Here is a 22,008-nt window from a genome sequence, read left to right on the forward strand (position 1 = left end):
AAAGACTTTACAAACTGGGTCATCCGGTGCCTTTCTCATGACGGGACCAGCCCACCGGTGTCTGGCGAATCTAATCCACAGTACGACAGTGAGATCATCAAGCCACTCATAGAACTTGTCATTGTCGAGGATCCTTAATTGTCCTTCCACGCAAAAATTATTTTGAGCATCTTCCTCTCGAACGTGTGCTGGGTGATTCCCTGAGTTTTAGTCCCAGCTTCGTTTGTCGCGACAGATGTTTTGAGTAGAGTAGCTTCCTCAAACAGTAGAAAGACCGGTTAGCAGTCAGCTACTCTAACGCGTTTCTCAATCTCAATGCAGTGGTCGGTGGAGACCTATAGATCCTACATCAAAACCACGATCACCTGATCGTCTGTTGATCATCTGATGATCTACACGGGCCGAGGTTAAAGGTTAAAGGGGGATGATAATATGCTTATGGGAAAACTTCAGATGATTTGTTACTAATGAAATATAATTCACTTATCGTACTTAGTTACACATTGTAGAATCGATTTATTTCGTTAAATGTAACGCCCGCCTACATGTTGCTGTTGCTTATATACAGGAGAGACACAAAATCGATTTGCCAATTAGCGTTTTGCTAACGTCAACTTTCATGGCATTTATAGCACCTTCGTCAAAGAGTACCTTTGTCCTAAAAACTATTGATTTCAATCGTTCGTACATGTCATACATGCAGGCAGCATTCGCAATTTCAAAGTTTGTGTTCCTTTTCTTTTGCAAACTTGTCAACAACCAAATGCTTCACAAACAAAATGCGTATAATTTATTGTACAACTGTGAACTGATTTTGAATCAATTCTCGCTAACGCACGCTGGAACTGTTTTTTTCCCCCGGGCAAATGATCCAGCTGAGTGCTTGTTTTACCGCACGGCGTTTGTATAACGATGTCAATTCAATTTAACTAGTTCCACTCTTACGTTCAAAACACCCACAACCTCCAATACTTAGGTCACATATGCTGTACATTTTTAAATATACTTTATGAGTCTAACACATATTTTCCAACTAAAAACCTCTCGCTTTTCCTTGCGCGGCGGCTGAGGTGTATTAAGTAAAGCAATACATAAGAAGTTCCCAAACAGGCTGCTAAAACTGGCAAAACTAGGCGCATTAAATAGACGTGGCAGCAATGCAGCTACTTTTCATCGTTAAACTTGCGGTAGAATGATGCTGTGGATCGGCCATTTCCCGATGATTCTTACTGTTATTCCCATCCGAACACCGTGTCCCGAAGTGCTGTGCAGTTCTGTTCCTTGTGCCTTCTACATATTGTGCCATGGCACAGGTTTCCCAAACTGGCGTAAGTATTTACTGCTTGCTGTATCTGCGTTAACACATCCTTTGCTGTTCGTGCGTTTTGTGCACTTATGCTCCAGCATACTAACACCTTGGCCCTTCCCTAAGTAGATTAACTTTGCGGTTCGCTGTTCCTTTCCTTTTGCACTATTACTTTTGAGTATGAACGAACTAATCCTGTCCCTTAACATTCATTTGGTATGGTGGTCTTTAAGACCCGCACAATTTCTAACCGTCCAATTACGGTGCTTTTTCTTGCCTGATTTGCTCGGTTCTGCATAACGTGCGCGCTATTGCGGGTTTTTCGCTGCCTTTACCATTGCATAAGACTGTGAGAATAGTGGTGGTTATAGTGCGTAGAAAAAAATCAGTACAGGCAGTCCCCCCAGATACGCTATTAGAGCGGACCGCTATAACCCCGGAAAAATCCGTGTAACTGAAATTTTCGCGTAAGTCGAATCCTGGTGCAATTTCGTTTATACTTCAAAGTCACAGAGTCGACTCCCGTCTCTGGCGGTTTTTAGAAAGTTTACATTAAAATAAGTTAAAAACAAATGGTTTGTAAAACAAAAAATAGGTTATTCCCACCAAATGTTCACCTTTCTGCTATGATTTTGTGTTATAAACCTGCTCAGCTGTTAAATTTCCAAAAATCGCGTATCTTCGAATCCGCGTATCTCGGCGACTGCCTGTATCGGAACTGTATGTTTGCTTTTTTTTAGTAAATGTGTAAAGATAGAACGATTTAGGAGTACGTTTTAGCGTAATTCTAACGAATAGAGGATTTTAAATGTTCTACTCACTAAAACTTTTCCCCAAGCGCATGCTTTAATATACAATTTTCATTTAAACTAAGGTGTAAGTGGCAGAAAGACATTACTAGAAGAGGGAAGAAGATTCGTCCTCAAGACTATATGCCTTTGGATCCTATCTATTAGCGTGAGCTACTTTCTACCGGTAGGAAAGATGTCGTTCACTACCCTTCCTGAACTACAAAAACCTGTGTGCAGCGTTTTTATATTATGTAACACGCTCCTTACAACAACTACTATCAAATACAGAACGGAACTGACTAATCGTTCGTCCTAAACCCCTGTGTGTGTGTGTGTTGTTTTGTCGCTTCCGACCACCATTTTTTTGTTGTAAATTTGTATTACAAATCGCTACGCAATAACTATCGACACGATCGGTACCCACTCAACACCTTCTCGCTAGTTTCTTCGTCCTTCAATCGCACCCTCAAACAATACTCAATGCTGCTGATAGATCGATCAATACGGGCTTTACTTGTGTGTATATATCTACATATCCATTTCGCACAGCACCTTGCACGCAAAGGCCCTTAATAGTTCCTTGGGGAATAACCCCCACTTCTCCACGTAAACAAATATATACGTCGGTAGACAAATCCGTTAGGGACAACCAGGGTGTACCGTCCACGGAGGTGGTAGTCGATTCGGTCCGGTGGTGGTACAGCAACAGCCCTTTCAGCTCATTATTGTCGTTCAATCGTAACATTGGATATTTCTGGTAGATTTCCTCCTTTCTTCCGTCGATGGTACACCCTAACCGTAATGCGTCTTCGGTGTCCCCCGAGCCACACGCTAGAAAGCGTGTAAAATTCATACATATATCACAAAACAGTATCAACAATTTTGGTTTAACACTTTGCCATTTTTCATTACGTGCCGGAAGCGTACCGGTAAGGATACAGGCACAAAGCTGTCGTACAATCTGTGCATGGTGCGTGGAAGTGTGCTACCGCAGCTTGGCTTCCCTGTTGTAATAGCCCGCAGCCTTCCAATGGCATACGACCATGACCGCCACCCCAAGTAGCAGCCACGCGATTGGAAGTGCCGATGCTAGGATCTTCGCACCGCCGCCGCTAGCATCACTATCATTCACCGCAGCACCAACAGGAAGGTGGCGTCAGTAATCATACTTTTCGTTCGACCACCCGTACACGGTTTTAAAGTCGCTCGGTGAATGGATATCGCGCTGGAAGTTTTGCTGTATCTGTAAGTACTTGCGGCGCGATTTGGCAACGTTGTGCCAACGGTACCGTAGCCGCTTGAATGCCAGCTCGTCCACAATCACATGCTCGATGAATAGCGAGAGAAGGAAGTTTATCAGCCCGTACGCCACGAGGTACAGCCGGAATCGGAACTCGCCCTCGGGCGGCATCACCAGCTCGAACTGCTCCGCTATCCAGGTGGGCGGATACACGGTCAGCACAATCGCAATCGCCGTGTTCACCACGATGCTGATGATGAAGCCGTAGTTGGAGAAGATGGACTTCCGGTACGGTGCGCCCTTGGAGAAGACGATCGCCAGTATTAGGTACTGGTAGCAGGAGATGGCAAAGATGGTATAATTTTCGTAGCACCCGTGATCATTCAACTCCCGGTCGGAGGTGTAATTGAACGGTTCGAACCATGGTTGCGCTTGCACATGGTACCAACCGGCCATCTGAATGCCGATCGCAACGATCATGTGCAGTGCCAGCGACAGCAATGGCGCCAGCGATATCAGCGAGTTGGACGGGGTTTGCTTCACCAACGGTCCATCGTACGAGGAAGTTTTACCGAAGAAGAATGCCACAATCGAGATGATGAACAGATCGATGTACAGATACTGCCAATCCGTCAGGTTCGAGTCGATCGAGTACAGTATTACCACGGAGGCAAACTGCACAAGCGAATATGCAGCCATGAACTTAAATATGCCGAACGAGGTAACCAGCGCGGCCCGACCTTCCTTTATCACGTTCGGCACACAGGCAATGGTTGGGTTCTTGGACGTGAACGGTGACGCGACGGATGATTCCGCCTCCGAAAGCGAGATGCCCGTGTGGGCCGCCTTCAACGCACCACAATCGTTCGCCCCATCGCCACACATCGCCACGTAGTAGCCGAGATTTTGCAGCCCCATTATGAGATGCTGCTTCTGGTCCGGGGACATCCGGGCAAACACTGTCCCGAACGAGGTAATGGTGGGCACCAGCTCCGGGAAGTATTCGTTGATGATAGCCCACGTTTTGCCCGTCAGCGCAAAACAGAACGAACCTGACGACTTTGCAAGTGCTAACGGATCGGACGTAACGCCGTTCGCCACCTTAATGTCCGCAATGGAGTTGCAATCGTGATCTGCCTCGATCATGATACGGTGCGAGTGATGGTCCTTATCGAAGTTTGTGCTCAATTGGGTCGAGATCGTGCACGTGTCGATCGAACTGCTAATGCTGTTCGATTCCGTCATGAGTGCGTAGTTACCATTTTCCTTCACCTTATGCGCACCGTCCGGCTTACCATCCGGCACCATCTGGTTATCGTTAATGATGTCGGACTGTGTGAGCTGTGCCTGACCGGTAATATCGTACGACAGGAAGTAGTGGTCCGGGTTCGCTTTGTCAGCGTGCGCTGTCACCGTCACCAGGTTCTGACCGGGCAGTATCATACCGCAGTCGTGTGCGACACTCGCCGCCGTGAGCAGATTGTCGCCCGTTACCATTACCGAGCGAATGCTGGCTGCATTCAAGCTTTCAATCACCTCTTCCGTGTCCGCTTTTAGCCTGTTTTCCAGAATTACAAATCCCAAAAATTCCAATTCACATTCCACCTTTTCGCGGGCTATTTTTTGAACCTTCGGATAGTTTAGCTTCTTGTCCAGCTGTTTGTACGCGATCGCAATGATTCGGTAGCCCTGCTGTGCGTAGAAACCTAGTTTCGATTGGAAATCTTCCGGTATGGATTCGGGACGGCACAGCGAGCTGATCATCTCGGGTGAACCTTTCACGTACACGTTGAAGTGATTGTCCGACACCTTGCGCGTTACTACCGACATCCGTTGCAGCGCACTGGTGAAGGAAAACTCGCGCACGATACCGATATCGTTGGAATTGTCATACGCCACATCCAGCTCGAGGTTAAGCTCATCACGCGAATCACCACGCGGGGGTTTCACGATCGTCGGGAACAGCATGTCGTATTTGGTTTCGTCGGACACATTCGCCTCCTCGAGAATCCACCCGGTCGACTCAAAAATCTTCAGATCAAGCGGATCACCGCGCATCTCACCCTTTACGAACGTAATCGAATGACAAGTTACCATACCGAACAGTAGATGGTCAGTCATCGGCAGCCGGGCAATGTCTTTCAGCGGAATCTGGAAACTGTTGGTCGAATCCTTTGGCAGTACGCCCCACATATCCAGACCATCCTCCGTCAGCGTACCGGTCTTGTCGAAGCACACACAATCGATACTGCCCGACACGTTGATTGCGCGGGGCGAGATGCAGTAAATGTTGCTCCGCTTCAAGCGTTTCTGCGCGTACATACGCCCAACGGTCATCGCAGCCGGTAGGGCGGGCGGTACAGCGATCGTGATCAGATCCAACGATTCGACAATTATCTTAACTGCTCCGATACTACGGTTTATCTTGGTGTACAGCGTATAGACGAAACCACAGAACGCCACCACACCCAGCACGGTAATGAACTTGTACGAGTCCTTCTCAAACTTATAGTCCACCGGGGGCGGATATAGAATGGAACGGATCAAACCACCCTTCGCCGTGATGTTGCCCGTGTTCAGTACCTTCACCAGGACTTTCTCGCTACCGATGTAGCGCGTCTGGATGACGCGGGTTCCGCAGAAAAGCGTATGGCGCGCGTGCTCCTTCCGATTGTAGATCAGGTCACGCTTAAGCGGCAGCGGAGTCTTTGTGACCGGCACACTCTCACCCGTCAGCATCGATTCGTCCAGAATGCAGTTGCCCGATAGCAAAACCGCGTCGCACTGCATGGTACAACCGGTAGCGGGTATTTCCAGCACATCACCCGGCACCAGAAAACGTGTCTCGATCGTTTCCGATTCCATGCTGTCCCGCACCACCATCGCCGTGTCGGTGCTCTTGACGGTGGAGTAGAGTGCGCGCTGGTTGCGCTGCGTCTGTATGATCGAAACGGTAATGCCGAACCCGCTCATCAGTACGATCACCACCGCGTAGTAGTAGTACTCGTAGAAAAACCACAATACCACCGAGAATATCTGAAACACGTAGAACGGATTGAGCACCTCGAGAAACAGCAGCGTTAGTACGCTGCGCAGCGGGATGAAGATTTCGTTACTTCCGTAGATCAAGCGGCGGATGCTCTGCTCGTACACGGACAATCCCTTCGTGTGGTGGATCAGTACGCTCGGGACCTCCACGTCCAAACCCTGCAGTTTGATGAATCGCTTGGTCAGATCGCACCATATGTACCGTAGCTTCTTGCAGCAAAAGTAACGCATCGTGCTCGCATGCTCGAATCGTCCACCGGTGCGATGGTAAGCCACCTGGAACGGGTTTAGCGAACGGAAGAACCCGACGTAATCCGTAATTCCATTCTGCGTCAGCTCCTTGATCACGTTACGAGCGTTGGTTGTGGTTGGTTTCTTCTTTTCATCCAGAATTTCACTAAAATGAGAACAAACACACACAGAAAAAGGTTATATTTTACAACACAAAACATCTGAAAGGGTTTAAAACATGATGTAAGATTATGTTACAGTTGCATCCCGACCCAACACACACACCCACACAAACGAAGCGTCGCGATTCGCCCAGGCAAATAATCCCTTAAATCAATGCTCATATCGTTGCGCTTTTAATTGATTTGCCCTATTGAAAGTTTCAATCCCTCACTTCTTTCTGGGTCGGTGCCGATACGGGGACGGCGACTATCAATCAGCGTGGTTTAGAGCATACAGCGGCACCATCACAAACCCTCACCCATTTCTCGCCGGAACCTCGCGGAACCAAGCGCCCCATAACGCGGTGGTGGTGGTGGTTGTGCCGGCGAACCTCGCAAACAAATAAACTCTAATTAAGATTGAACACATCGGGGGCTGCTGGTAGAGTATGGCGTTCGCCGTTTTGCAACATCAATTCTGCTAGACCTGGACGGTGCCGGATCAGATTCGGTTGAACCGGGAGATGACGCCATTCACATTTTTGCTACGGACCAAACCCAACCCACATGAAGCATGGGATATAATGAACTGACGGAAGACACCGGGCGGACCAGACCCCTACGCGTAAGACGGAAGGCACGGCACGGAACCAATATAAACTTTTTGTTGACGCGCATTCGCCTCTCTTGCCGTTTGTTTTTGGGAAGCGCGCTCCATTTTATTGCTTTATAAGGATTTGTTCTTTTTTTGTTTGTTGGTTAAATCTTCACTCCACCAGTTCCCAAGGTTGGGTAGACAATGATGTACATTTTTTATCATACTATTTCATTCCACAGTTTGCCGATTGCGTAAAAAAGCCAACCAATCCTTGTTTTTTTTTGGGTCAACTGAAAAGGATGTCTTATACATCGTCCAAAAAGGGATATTCTTCAGCATGAAATTAATATCGCTCATTTTAACTATTTGATGCTTTTTTTGGAGAAAAAAGTCCTAGTCAGCAGGGGATATATTTTTTGGCTCGATCCAGTCTTGTGAAGACTGACGCCCCTACCAATACACCAAAGGAATGCGCTTATAGAATCTCTTAAACAACTGGAATGTAGTTTATCAACCTTACCTAAATTATGGAAGGCAATAATTTATAATATCAGATAATATTTATCAGATTTTTAACCGTTCTCGGAGGACGAATTAAACAATAAACATTTATAGATAACTTGTAATAAACCTTCCGCTTCCATACTTATCGGAGGACAGTATCGTCCTCTAAACAGAGAACAGATTTTCCTGTGACTTCAACTCCGCCTAATTAAAACCCTCATGCAAAGCTTCTCTTCACTCACTTCGGCTCCACGGCTACGACGTTGATGAACCGTAACACGAAACCATGATTTGTTTACACTACACAAGTCAATTGTTTTATTACGTCCCATGCGAAGCTTCCAACATTACGGGGGCTGATGGTGAATGATGGAAAAGTTTCTATTATATGTGTCATTGGCACTGTTTGCTTACTCTTTGCGGCTAAACCATTTGAATTGGTATGCAACATAATGACAATTGCTTAACCCCGAATGACTATGCACGCTATATCCAATGCTTTTGCGTAACACGTGTCGTTGCAAGTTATACAATCATAGGAAAAGGCAAACGATGCGATTCCTGCTATCGAATTGAAGGTAACCATTAAAGTTTGATTAGCTTTGTTAATTGAACAAGGACTGGATCAATTCAATAAATTTTAGGTCAACTTAAGACAAACATTACCCAATTGTTTTACCAAAACCAAATTTTAAAAAGTTTCTAATTCTAGATAAGCGTAACGTATTGGTTAGGCAGGGGACTTGGAGATCAATATTTATTCCATTTTTAGTAACGAAGTTATTGGATTAGATCCAACGTGAGAGATTTGCCCATTGTGAGAAAGTTCCTTTGCTTCTAAAGGATATCGAGACGGTTGGCGATCTTCGATAAAATGTTATCTTAAACCAATTAGTCAGTAAGTCATATTTGACCAAATATACAGTACCGTCTTCTGGAAGATTGTCTTGTGTTCAGATGTCATCAACTGACGCTCCTGAATATCAAAGTCCATCTTAGCCAAGTTACTCGCAGAGATCACTTTACCCACGAGTTGCATCTTGGAATTTTGCTGCAAATTTAAGGAGATGTCTGTTGTTTGGGATATCTTAAGGAGATCAGATACGAAAAACCTACAACTTCGATCTACAACTTCTAAAGTTCATACAAAGCGTCGAAAGCAGTTGGTTTACTATTTCTGTAATGACGGCTACAATTGATCTGATATATGTCCAAAAGACGTCCAAAATTGACGGGAATATCTTAACTACTTTCGAAAGGAAGATGCACAGAAGGATTTTATCCCCGTATGTGTAGAAGGACAATAGAGGAGCCGCTATAATGACGAGCTCTACGAGTTGTAGACTCGATTAGACTCTCCAGGCTCCGGTAGGCTTGATACGCCATGATTAGACTCTCCAGGCTCCGGTAGGCTTGATACGTCATGAGAATGACACTGGACAACTCAGAGCTCGTAAAGTCTATTTCGATTGTCCACATGAACATAGGAGACGTGTTAAGTAAATTGAGATGAAGTGATGACGTTGATGTGTCCACCAAAAAGGCGGGGAAAATGGATTGGCTGTGAGCGGATTAGAGGACCCCTGCAGCAGGTCAAGACGAGGTCAAGCGATTGAAGCACCTGGTAAGGAAGTAAGTAAGATATCAAATTTAGTATGTGCACAAAACCATAGCTACAGAAGACGAAAGAATGGTGGATTCATATCTAGGTCATAGAGAACTCGTGTGGTATGCTGTTGTTTACCTATTCGTGAGATCAGTGAGAGTGCATTCAAAAATGCACGTCTCCATTTAAACGCTTCACCAATAATCGGCCACTAATAGCTTTAGTTCGTGCAGTTTTAGTCAACCCGTTTGAGAACACGACCTCCTAAAACATGTGGCTTATCGCGTTCAAAATGCACTTACATTGTTTGAATGCTTTCGAGGCGAAGGTTACAAAACAACCTACACACGATCGTTACACCTGCGGTGTGATACCACCACCACATGTCATTATCCCTCGGGTTGAATCCCGCCATGCACGTTTCGCCACGGTTTATTGATATTGATGATCTTCGATGTGGCACGTGTGATACCGGTGTTAATCTTCAGCACTTCCAAGCCTCCCGCACGTATCGTACGGTATATGCAAAGCTCTGCCCAGATAAGTCATTGTTCGACACTTTTTTGTTATTCGCTGTTCCGATCGGATTGCATTCATTGTTGCTCCACCTCAAGCAGCATTGTGTGCGAGGTACTCTACGGGTGTGACACAATTATGCTTGTTCTAGGTCTTTTTCACAAACCGCGTGGACTGGTGCTGTTTGTGGGATGGGGTGGGGTGAATTGCTGTGTATACTTGCTTAATGATACACCTCCTGGTAAGCACGCACATGCACAGCCACCCAGGCAGTTGGAATGTCTTAGTGGAGCAGAGAAAACGCTTCTACATAACTATACAGTGTGTAACATAACTATATCGACACTTGTCTTTTAGAGAATGAAAGAAGATACAGTTGAAAGCAACGTTCTTCGGAGTTAGAATAAATTATGGAAAGAAATAAGGAAATTACGGAAAACTGCTCCAAACCTCCAATATCCCTACCATAACCTCCAGCATGTTTGAGTCGTGTCGTGGCGGAAGGCTGACATCTAGACAATTAACGTGTTGATGTTAATTTGTACAATAATTTGTTGTCATTTGTTTCCTATTCTGTCATTCTTTTCACGGAACAATGTTTGCCCTTATTTGATTTCCAAAAGAATTTTTATCTATTTATTTATTAAAATCCGTTAAATACGTCTTTTTGCTGAAAGTATCTATTATAACTAGAAATGTAGAATACCTCGATTAATTTTGTTATTAGCGAAAAAAAAACACACACAGTCGTGTACAGCAGAGATGTAGTACGCACTAAACATAGACGAATATTGAACAAGAAGTCCAAGAATACTAGAAATGTTTATTTTCGACTTTTCCCATAGACTATGGTTAGCAGTACCCACCCACTTTCTTCATTCTTTTTTATCCCGACAAATTCTAGGGGCCCTATATTCATGTTACGTACTGTACATTCATTCCGTTTGTAAACGGAAAGCTGCCGCGACATGAAAGCGGAATGTCTGGCAAAGGGATGTTATTTGAGCGTGAGATTGCTAAGACGCGATAAGGGAAAAGCCTATCGGCTTTATGGGATGACGATTACGGTTGAATACATTGCTCAGTTTATTGACTAGAGATTAATTCGTAAAGTGACTCAACCTTAATGGGGAGTTGCAAAATTTGTGATATACAATTACATCACATGATATAGAAAGGCCACCACCCACAATAGCTTTAAAGTTTTACATGTGCCCACTACCATTTTATCCATTCTATGCTATTTCCACCGCACTGGTTCACATCAGCAAGCATCATCGTGCACAAACTGCTAACGTGCAACGTGTAGAATCGCAAACAAACCCAGTTTATCAACTTTTACCCCATTTCCTTCAGCGTGCAATTGCATTTCCGGCCATTTAATTTGTCCACCCTATCAGTAGTGACGGCTGTCCACCACGCTCGGTGGTGCTTGTTATCGCGTATTCCAAGAAATTGAAGACTAGGTAATAAGGTCAACAGCACCTGTTACGCTTGATTTATCAGTATTTCCAAAGCAACTTATAATGTAAACCCTTCTCGTCGGTAAGTTTTATGCGACTATAACCATGAAAGTGAGATAATCTACTACTTCACTTTCATTTCACTTTCACAACATTCCATTACGACTTGTTAAGGTCAATTATAATGGAGTACCTATACAAACAATTAACAAATTCAGACTGAATCCTATTCACCAGATAATCAACTTCACCAGTATAACCTACTTAAAGAGACTCGAGAATTTATAACCCATAGAGTCGAATTTTCAAATAAAAAAGTCTTCTATATTGTATTATTTTCCTCTGTCTAGAAACATCTGGAAACAAATCTGATCGTTTGTATTTGTAGTATTGTAACTGAAAGATAACAAGCATATATAGTGATGGAGGAGAGTGCCACAGTCTACGTCATTGTAGATAGACGCTTAGTCACAGCGCCATGATTAGACCACCATGATTACTAATTCCGGTTTGCACACGAGTGTGACAACAACGGGGAACAACAAAAGTAGATAATGGTAAGTAAAATGAAATAATATTAAAGTAAGTCTATCAACAAGTACGCCCAGAGCGAAGTACCGCGACGGCAACATCTTTCTGGATGCATCTTTTATCTCCTTCGTAGTAGCAGATGACGTCGATAGTTACGATAACTGATCATAGTGGAGATTATGTGTTGTACTTAAAAGGTCTTTTGAGAAGAGTTATTCATATTAATATTCAGTGAGGAATCATTCAAAACACAAATCGACTCTTAATAGATTCATGAAGCTCTTTTGATACGCAGTTAATTCAACAAGCTCCTGAGGGCAAAATACAAATGAACCACAAAAGAGTATTAACAGTATTATATTTTGTAATACAAAATATTTATTTTTTAATGTTGTTCAATGTTGAAACAATATCTCTACAACAACTTCGGTTGGTTTAAAGCAGACCGAAATGATTTTTTTTTCGATTTATTTTTGCAGAAGAAGGCAAGAATTCTTCCTTACCGGCACAACAACCTCAAGAGGACTAGTTCGGCTATTTCTAGTAAATTTTGACTTTTTTATTCACACACATAGTTTAAAGTGAGTCCTCCGTACAGGGGAATTGGTCGGGATGGGACATTTTGAATCGGTCCTATCGTGTAAAACCGATGCCACTACTAAATACACCCTAGCGGATCGATTATAACATAAGTTTCGCAAATTTATGCGTATTTTTTTTCTCTGACATCTATTGCGGTTATTAGTGCTAATTTCGATGTTGAAAAGTTGCCACCCCCAGGAAATTGCAGTGATTAGCGATTGGCGCCGAACGCGTTAAATTAAAGCCATAAATCCCACGAAAAAGATTATTACGTTACACACAAATGACCACATGTTTAAAATGTTTCTTTTTTTTTCTTAGTTGCCATTTCCCTGTACAATGCGTGAGGTCCGTCCGCGGCATCAATCGTGCGTAATAAATGAGAATCAGAATTCCCCCGGTCACAACGAAAGAGGACGAGAAAGAGATAGGCGGAGGGGGGGAGGGCACACATACCACATTAAAATACAGCTGAAAGCACGACATTGGCCATCAAATCAGATTAGACCTTATCGACAACCCGTACGCCAAACGATAGGCAGGCAATGAAATGCTAGCGATACAACCGACCGCGGATTGGCAGCAGCGGCGAGATTTTATTGTTTGTTCGCTGCAGAACGGCGATAACTATTATTATCACATCATCAAAATAGTATTGGTGGAATCGACACCACCGAAAACGCTCCATTGATCGGGGTTTTTGGGGTGGAGACTAGGTCCGATTTATTGCAACCGTACTCGTTTTGTGTTAGGTCGCACATAAAACAAGTATTTCCTTTCCCATCCCCAAGAAAACCCCTAAAACTGATTCGCACACGTTCGACGGTACACAGAGGTGCGTGTGTGCCGCGTACTCAATATTGTCAACAGGGTTGATTGATTGGCCGACGCGAGGGTAATAATCTCAACTAATTTTTGTTGCTATTATTTTTAAATAGGGTTTACAAAGCGATTTTACAATTGTAATAGGTGTTTTCTACATCTCCGCATACGGCGCAGATAATGTGGGTGGAAAGGAGACAAAGAAAAATGGAACGACGCCACGGAATTCACATTTCGGGTATCGTTCGTCAAGATAAGATTTGGTGGAGTTGAAATGTAAAGCCCGGCTGCATTAAGTACGGCTAATTGATTGGGTCGGGGATGCTCAACTGTGCAGTACCATTACCATAAGGTTATTGAGATGAATGTGAATGAATCTTAATCTCTATTTGTAAGATTCATATGAATGACCCTTTTCAAAAGAGTCATAAAGCAAAATACTACACAATAAGATATACAAGTAGTTCCTTAGATATACTTTTATAAGTCCTAGTACTTTACAAGTCTGTTGCAAGGATTCAAGTAGCTCCACTACGTTATAGAATTAACCTTACTTATCTGCACGTAATGCATTCACCACATATGATGTCATTTTGATATAAAACATTATTAAAAACTGTAACGATAGGATTATATCGTATTTGAAGCTATTATCCACGAATTTATTTCCTGTTCACTTGAAGTTTGAGGTTTTAATTTACTGAGCTGTCAAATTCTAGTATCGAGTATCTCTGGGACAACACATAAATAAGAAGATCTTAACATACAAGAAGTTAGGCAAACAAAAGCTTTGTACTATACCTCTTCGATCGTAGGACAGTCATTAGCTCCCGCTAATAGCCACTGTACTGAGCAGTAGCTGCACTGTGTGCAAAAGTGAAAGGAATATACATCGGCGCAACATGGCAACAGCCTTGGAGCAGTCGATGTTCTGGCAGCTTTCTCAATCCATTGCCAAACATTAATTACACGTGTGCGTGTGCAAAATTTCTTGGTAAGGTATGTTGTTGATCGTTTAAACGGACGGGGAGATGTCCAGTTTGCGTCATCCGAGTCAGGCGAAGCAACAACATCCAACATCATTCTAAGCGAATTTGTCATTATCTTCGTCTCGAACTTCGTCGTTTATCCACGCCGGAAGCACGGCAACGCAAAGGATGCCCCAAAAACAAACGAAACAACGGACAAACGGATAGCGGAGACACAATCTAATAACGTTCCCAAACACCGTGGAAAGGAAGAATACTGCCCTCTCGGATCGTTTGGCCGTATGATGGTCTGCAACGTCCGGCAGTGATAAAAACAATTTTTCAATCTAACCATCCGAAGTCACTGGGGTCCGGTCCGGTCAGTCTCTGCCGTTTAGCCTCTCTCCATGCCAAAGGTTAACACAGTTGTAGGTTTACCATATATTTACACAATCCTTTTAATCCATCATTAGGCAAACGCTGCCGGGTGGGGATTGATGTGGAAAGCATCAAGTATTCCGCTAAAGCACATATATTTCCCGCTGGGACGAGACCGGAAAGCTCAAACACTTGAATCACCACCCAAACGGTTTCTCATAGCCTTCATCAGTTTTGGTAAAGCAACCTTCTTCTCCTGCAGTTGGTCCCTTTTGCGTGGCAAAACAAAAAAACGTTTAAGTGGGAGCGTGCGGACGACAGGAGACACGAACACTTACTTTCCTATCCTGAAGCCATCCCATCGGTCATCCATCTCTCGTTGGGCAAAGGGGCTGGCAAGCGGGCGTTCTTTAGCAAGTTCAGGTTGAGTGGGTTTTTTCGCGTCTTTCGTTTTGAGTCACACCATCGGTATGCAAGACCAGTCAATCGGGGAGTTTTTGTGCCTGTATGGTATCCGGTGTCTGTTGTCGAGAGCACGCGCTGCCCAGTGTCGTAAATAATAATTAACCGGTTTTGTTTTTGTGTTTCATCACCGCTAAAGTTTGTGTTTCTTGTTTTTGTAACTAACATTGTTGCTCAGAAATTAACAACTTCTACATTATCGAGCGATTAACATCGAGTTTTAGAGGATGGAATAGTATATGCAAAATAGCACGATTAATGGACGCGTATTGCGTTATTCAGCATTTTGGAACGATGATAAACGATCGCAGTTGTACTGAGTACTGCTCTCATAGAAGAAACAAAACCCATCCAGTATGTAGTTATTTGCTCAAGTGGTACTCCACAAAAAAGTCTATTTAAACGACCTACACATTTAACGTGCTTGTTTCCATTATATTTTCCAACAATGCTGTGAGCTGTTCATTGCTTTTGAAGGATATTTGTAACGACTTTTTAATCTACAATACCTAACTAACCCTAACTTCTACAATTTACAAGGTTAAGCTAGCAAAAAAAAAAAAATATCCCCGATCGTTTCGCATCACTGCTCGGAAATTATTCAAATTCACAAACATCAAACAATTTGCTCGGCATGCAACAGAACAGAACAGAACAGAACACAACACAAGGTGAGATATGTCTATAGCTTTAACATGGATACACCCAGGAAAAGCGGAACGACACTCCACTCCACTCCACTGAAAAACCCCTTCACAACACACACTAGCCGGCCGCCCGAAGCGGAAGGTCGTTTTGATCATTCAATGCCATTTTCCATACTTTAAATCATAACGATAAAAACGCATGCGTCCATGTAAATCACAGAAACTCCGGGGGAGAATTCAATGCAAATCCACTTGGGAAGGTACTTCCGCCACGCGAGAAAGCACGGAGCTCCAGTTTGATAACGATCAGTTCGTGTGCGCGCGCCCTTGACGAATTAACATAAAACAATGGAAAACGATCCCCGCCGTCTTACCTGATAACATCACCGCTGAGCGTAATAACGTCCTTCACGTAGTACAGATCGTGCTTGCGCTGGTATGCCTCGTGGATCAGCACCTTTTCGGCGTGCTCGAGCGAACATTCGCGGTGCGTCGCGAGCAGTAACCAATGGCGCCGCCAATGCATCACCAACCGCAGGATGCCGAACGTAAGCAGGAAGCCGACGTAGCACAGGAACGTTTTGCGCAGGCACCGCTCGTACCCGGTGATAAACATCTGGTCCTCCTCGCCATCGTTCAGGATGTCGTGCACGGACGCCTGGAGACCGGAGTCCTGCAACAGCTCCGCTAAAGTGGATACAGCGTCAGGATGCGACTTTTCTTGCTCGATATCGTACCGGTGGTGCGACCGGTGATGTGGATGATGGTTTTGCGTTTGGAATAGTGTGGACTTACGCGCTTTCTTGATCTGTACTGCCGTTGGCCCGTCCTCCTCTTCGGCTTCCGGTAGTATGCGGGGAGTTTCGTTTAAACACGGTACCGTCGACCGATCGGTCTCATCGGCAGCGGTTGGCAAGGCAGCTGGATCACCGTGACGATGTTGGTCACGGTCGGTAAGCGCCGTGTCCAGCTCGCCTGGAACGTCGTACGTCGATCCAGCTGCAGATCCCGCCGCCGAGAACCGATCGGCCGAGGCCGATCCTTCCGTCAGTGGCATCATGTATATCACAGCTTACACGCTACACACACGCACCCTCGTGCCCTGGTTGGGACCACCGTCAGGGAGGTTTCACCCGTGTGACACTCCGACGCGCAATCAGACTGACTGAGGCACGGTGCCGGAGCTCGGAGTAGCTCGCACACGAGAATGCAAGCACGCCGCCAATGATGCCTTCAACGACTGCCGGCACGCAATCGGTGGCTGCCGCGGCACAGCGACGCGCTTCTACAACGACCACCGTAACCGCGGTAATGATGGGCCGTGTGCGATTGCCGACGTTGGTGTTAGTGTGCGGCTTACAGAGAGAGAGAGAGAGGGGTTGTGCTGTGCCCGGCTGGCAAATCCCCACCCCTTGCACCTACCCACGTTCCGGGTGGTGGGAGGTAATGGACACGCGTGTGTGCCGGTGTTATTGTGCGGGTGACCGCGCACTCTTGTTATGCTATATTAGTTGGCGGTGTTGGTGGCAATGAACGATCGGCGCTACCGATGATGTTGATAAGCTGCGAGCGCACGAAGAAGGACGGGACAGGAACGGCTGGTGGTCGGCGCTTATCAGCTGCGCGACAAAGGCTACGAGGGGCGCGTATCTATGCTATCTCAGCACAAAGATGTCACTCTCCGGCACGGCAGTACAGATCGCGCACATGGTCCCACGAAGCCACTCAGTTGCAACGTACACCGACGACGACGACGACGTCGATGGCGATTGGTTTTGCTCTACCCAAATACGAATAATGCTGTGCTGTCACAGTGCAGGAGGTATAAAGCGCCTTCTGCTTTACGCGATCGCGATGAACTTGAAACTAATGCTGGCAAAATAAGGATTTGTTTCCTTTTTTGGGAGCCGGTTTTCTACTGCCTGCAGGCGTCACACATTAGACAGACGGGGACACGATGATCTCGAGCGTCGAACTCATTTACTCGCATATGAGACGGTGGCTTGCCTGTAAACAGCATAAGAAAGAAATAAACAAATGAATCTAATGAATGGCTGCTGCCAAAGACAGCTGACTAGACAGGGCAACACCGCTACCCGTAAGGGGCCGTTGGCTCGTCTAATCGCGTCTGCCACGTACGTAATAATCTAGGTTGTGCCCGGTAATGGATCGAAAACTTAATTCGTGGCGTTTTAATTTAGAAACCATTTTTCACAAACTGTTTATACAATTAGCAACATTATTAGATTCATTATTTTAATATTTATCACATTTTACTTTTCGTTCCAATTTTATAGTCTTTCCATTGTTTTGTTTTAGCAATCAAATTCAATGAAATTTTTAAGCACTTTTAATGACCAAAATGACTGGACAGGTACTTTTAGCGTTAACTTGAAACTTAATGATATTAACAATACAAGAACTAACTAACTAACATGTGTACAAACAAAAACCTATAACTATTCCTGTACATGTTACAAAGGTTTTGGAATGCTTTATAAAAACCGCTTTTTGTTTCGTAAATATAAACTAAACATTAAAAAAAATCAGAAACACCGTAAGCAATGTTAATCACAAAAAATGCTCAAATAAGCTTACAAATATGAATCAAACAACAACAAAATACAGATAAGATGCAGCCATGATTTTGACTGCAATTGACCGGAGTCACTTACTGATCCGTGAACGATCATGTAATGCGGATGGAATGTTGCCAAACAATCTGTACGGGGAATATTTTTTTAACAGGCATTGCAAATTGAACGATTCATATGTTCGCGCGAGCTGCTGTCATCAACAACCATCATTGGGTGGTAATTTTGCATCATGCCACTCCTGAAGATCAATTAGGACCTATTGGAGAACCGACACGAACATGCATGTGTTGCAGGTCTTCACATTACATAATCTAAATGCTACGACATTCAGCAAAAAAAAAACTGGCTCACACAATAAACGTTAGACGTGATAAAAAATGATTTCTAATTTAATTATTGATAATCTATCATGCGAGCAATTATGGTGCCCGGTCCATGGTGCGATAAATATATTACACCATTTAACATAATTTAGCCAGAAAGGGTAGGGGTAAAATCGTTCTAGAAAGCAAATGCACAGCTGTCTTCCTGCAACCAGCGAAGATAGTTATTTTATCGCACATCGGCAACGCGATAAGCCAATGTCGCCGCTTTTTCAACACGTTTCATTCATTCCAGGCTTTGCAACCATATGGGCCAAGTAGGGTTTTTTCCGTAGCGTGGCAAACCCTCGGTGTGTGAAATGTGTCATGAATCTGGCGGTTGCGCAAGGGAATGCCCGTCCGATAAGAGGCACCCGACAGGGCATGACGCAGTGAGCGCTTTATGGAAATTGACCCCCTATCAAATTCGTTGAATGCTAGATGGTTCTGCTATAAACGGCCAAATAAAATTCCCTCATTTTGAATCGATTATGCATCACGAAAAAAACATTCCTAGTGATCCCACTTCTGGCAGAGGGACAAATTAAGAAAATCAATGTGTTTTTTTTTAATGGTTGACCAAACAAAGTTGACCTAAAACGATAAGAAAATGGCTTAATGCGAAATCGTACCAATACGCACCTTGGTTTGGAGGGCTTCCTGTGCTTTTTGTGTTGCTTCCTTTCCTTGCCTTACGGTCTGTCCGTTTACCAAGCGTACAAGTGTGACTGGTCTGTTTTCATCGGTATGTTCTCGCTGGCGGACGTCGGAAGGAGCTGTGTGGCACTTCCTGATTTTCCTCTACGGATCGATAAAAACGTGTGCTCACGCGCCGCGTCCTCGATAAAGCGAGCGGTGCTTGTTGGTGTGTGTTTTGTTGCTGTATGTTGTGTCTTTCGTGTGTTGATATGTGGTAGGAGCCACGGGAATATCCTTCGGCTTGCGCTTGGTAACTGGTTTGAGCGTTGAGCGAATCAATCGACAAACGATATTTCCCTGCTGAATTTAATATCCAAGTAGTCGGGCACAGGAACCGGTGGTGGTTATTGCGATTGGAGTATGAGAAAGGATGCGCGTTGTTGCAAAAATGTCGCCTTGATGATTTCTGCCGCTTGTATCAACTCTTGTCAATCACACAAAAACCGTACAGGAAGCAGGTATTTTGTATGATTCCAAGGGACTGCGGCATGCAGTATGTTCGTTTCTGTGACACGTCGCAAATAAAGGTGCTAAATTGTGGTGCGGATCTCAACTACATCTTCACTCACGGTCGCCCGGTTTCACACACGACCTTTACACTCAACCCACGGGTTTTGTTCTTTGCGGCTTTTCTTTTGTTCTCACCGTCTTCTCTTCGCGTTTTTGACTAGCAACGATTGGTAAGGAATGGTGCCGGACATAGCAGCTGGACACCGGGTCCGGGATGCGGGAAGATTGCAGGGCTCGTACGGCCTCGCAATGTTGGCAAATTGAGGGCTTTCCTTGTTTCGCTCCTACCGACTGGGGAACTACACTTAGTCACACACGACAAACATGCCTGGCACTGTGCAAAACACACACACGGTACTTCCGGTTCGCTGACATGAATTCTCCGCGCTGACACTATTCTCTTGCCTCCTTCTTATTATCTTTACGGTGCGAAAACCCACTTTCCCACACACAGGGCACGAGCACAAGATAACACTGAAAAACCCGCGAGGTTCGCCTTTCTATGCACGAAAAGATGCTGCAATGTGACAGACTTTTGCACGCAGCCTACTTCCTTGACCGAAAAAGACCTTTTTCGTGCACCTTTTTTCTGAATGCTTGCGAAGAACTGAACTCCACAACCCGAGTGCTAAACGTACGATCCGAAAATAACCGAGAAGAATACGAAGACCACACGACGGCGCAGGTTCGAATGTCGGAACATCGAAGCAATGTTCGAAATGTGTGGTAGTTTTTTCGAACATGAAATTCAAATTGTACACAACAGCGTGGAAATTATTTTCATTCGTGGTACAAAACAGCAATCGAATTTGTGAATAATAAGAAAACAAAAAAAATGCTTATACTGCTGCAACTACAGTTCATTTGGCGGAAAGCAAAAGACTTTGTGAAAAAAAATCATACCGAAATTTCCTTCATCGAAGAAAAACTATGGGCAAAAACCGAAAGGAGTTGGACTTAACGGAGTTTTTCGTTCAGAATTAAAACAATGCAAACAATGCAAATGCGGGTGTATACACAATTTGACCGAATAGTTAATAGTTTATTGTTCAATAATATTAGAAAAATGTGTCGACATACTGCATGGTTTTGTGGTGTCTATGTTACTCTCGTAACATTTCATTCTTCATATCTTCGAAGAAGATATGCGTATGATATTTTTTCTGAACAGTATTTTAACTCCTTCAAGTGGTTTAACCACAGGGATACTTGTACTTGTATGGCTAACGCAGTTTTTGAACGACTAAACGGTCACAATCATCAACAGAAGGGACAGGTTAGTTATCATTCAAGAAGAACTTACGGCCAGAAATCACAGTTGACTCATCATTGCGACGATCGACAAAGGTCCAAGAACACTACCTCGAGGAACGCCGGATATGCAGGACACAGACTTTCCAGGGATTCGGTTGGTCAGGCACAAACGGAACGGAGAAGCTGAGCTGTTTGGTGGAGCAGACTGCCTGCCTGATGAGGATGTCGGGTTTAAGCCTTATCAGGAAGGTGCTCGTTAGCGACCGTTAGCTCGAGGAGCGCAGCAAGTTGATAGGAGCAAATGCAGCAGGACCTGTCGGAGATTGGCAACAAACAGAGCAGCGGCGATTAGGATGGAGGAGAGCAGTCTCGTAACGGATGGATAGCTAGGTAACCATGTTAGCACTGAGTGCTCAATTGAGCGGGCACAGAGGAATAAGCATTGAATCATACCACGATGCCCAACGGCTACCTGAACGGGCTGTCCGATGACGATCTGAACGGACTGCTCGATGGCGTCCTGAAAGGGCTGCCCGATAGTGGTGTGACCGCACTGTTCGATGGCGGTCTGAACGGATAAACGGATAAACATCGGATTATTATCGGATAAACATCGGATTAACATCGGTTTAACATCGGATTAAAATCGGTTTAGTATCGGATAAACATCGGAATGATATCGGATAACCATCGGATAAATATCGGATAATCATCGGAAAACCATCGGATAAC

At 44.6% G+C, this 22,008-nt stretch overlaps 1 protein-coding gene across 1 annotated transcript; it reads right to left on the minus strand.

Annotated features, from left to right (window-relative positions):
- Positions 1 to 495: 495 nt before the first annotated feature.
- LOC128299597 (polyamine-transporting ATPase 13A2) lies at positions 496 to 20,593 on the minus strand. The gene is made up of 3 exons (XM_053035602.1): positions 19,456 to 20,593; positions 16,229 to 17,861; positions 496 to 6,782 (listed from the first exon to the last, which is right to left on the minus strand). The coding sequence occupies exons 2-3, from the start codon at positions 16,912 to 16,914 to the stop codon at positions 3,254 to 3,256; spliced, it is 4,215 nt and encodes a 1,404-aa protein (XP_052891562.1). The 5' UTR covers positions 16,915 to 17,861; positions 19,456 to 20,593; the 3' UTR covers positions 496 to 3,253.
- Between the last annotated feature and the right edge of the window lie 1,415 nt (positions 20,594 to 22,008).

Source organism: Anopheles moucheti, chromosome 2, assembly GCF_943734755.1.
Source record: "Anopheles moucheti chromosome 2, idAnoMoucSN_F20_07, whole genome shotgun sequence".
NCBI classification, from domain to species: domain Eukaryota; kingdom Metazoa; phylum Arthropoda; class Insecta; order Diptera; family Culicidae; genus Anopheles; species Anopheles moucheti.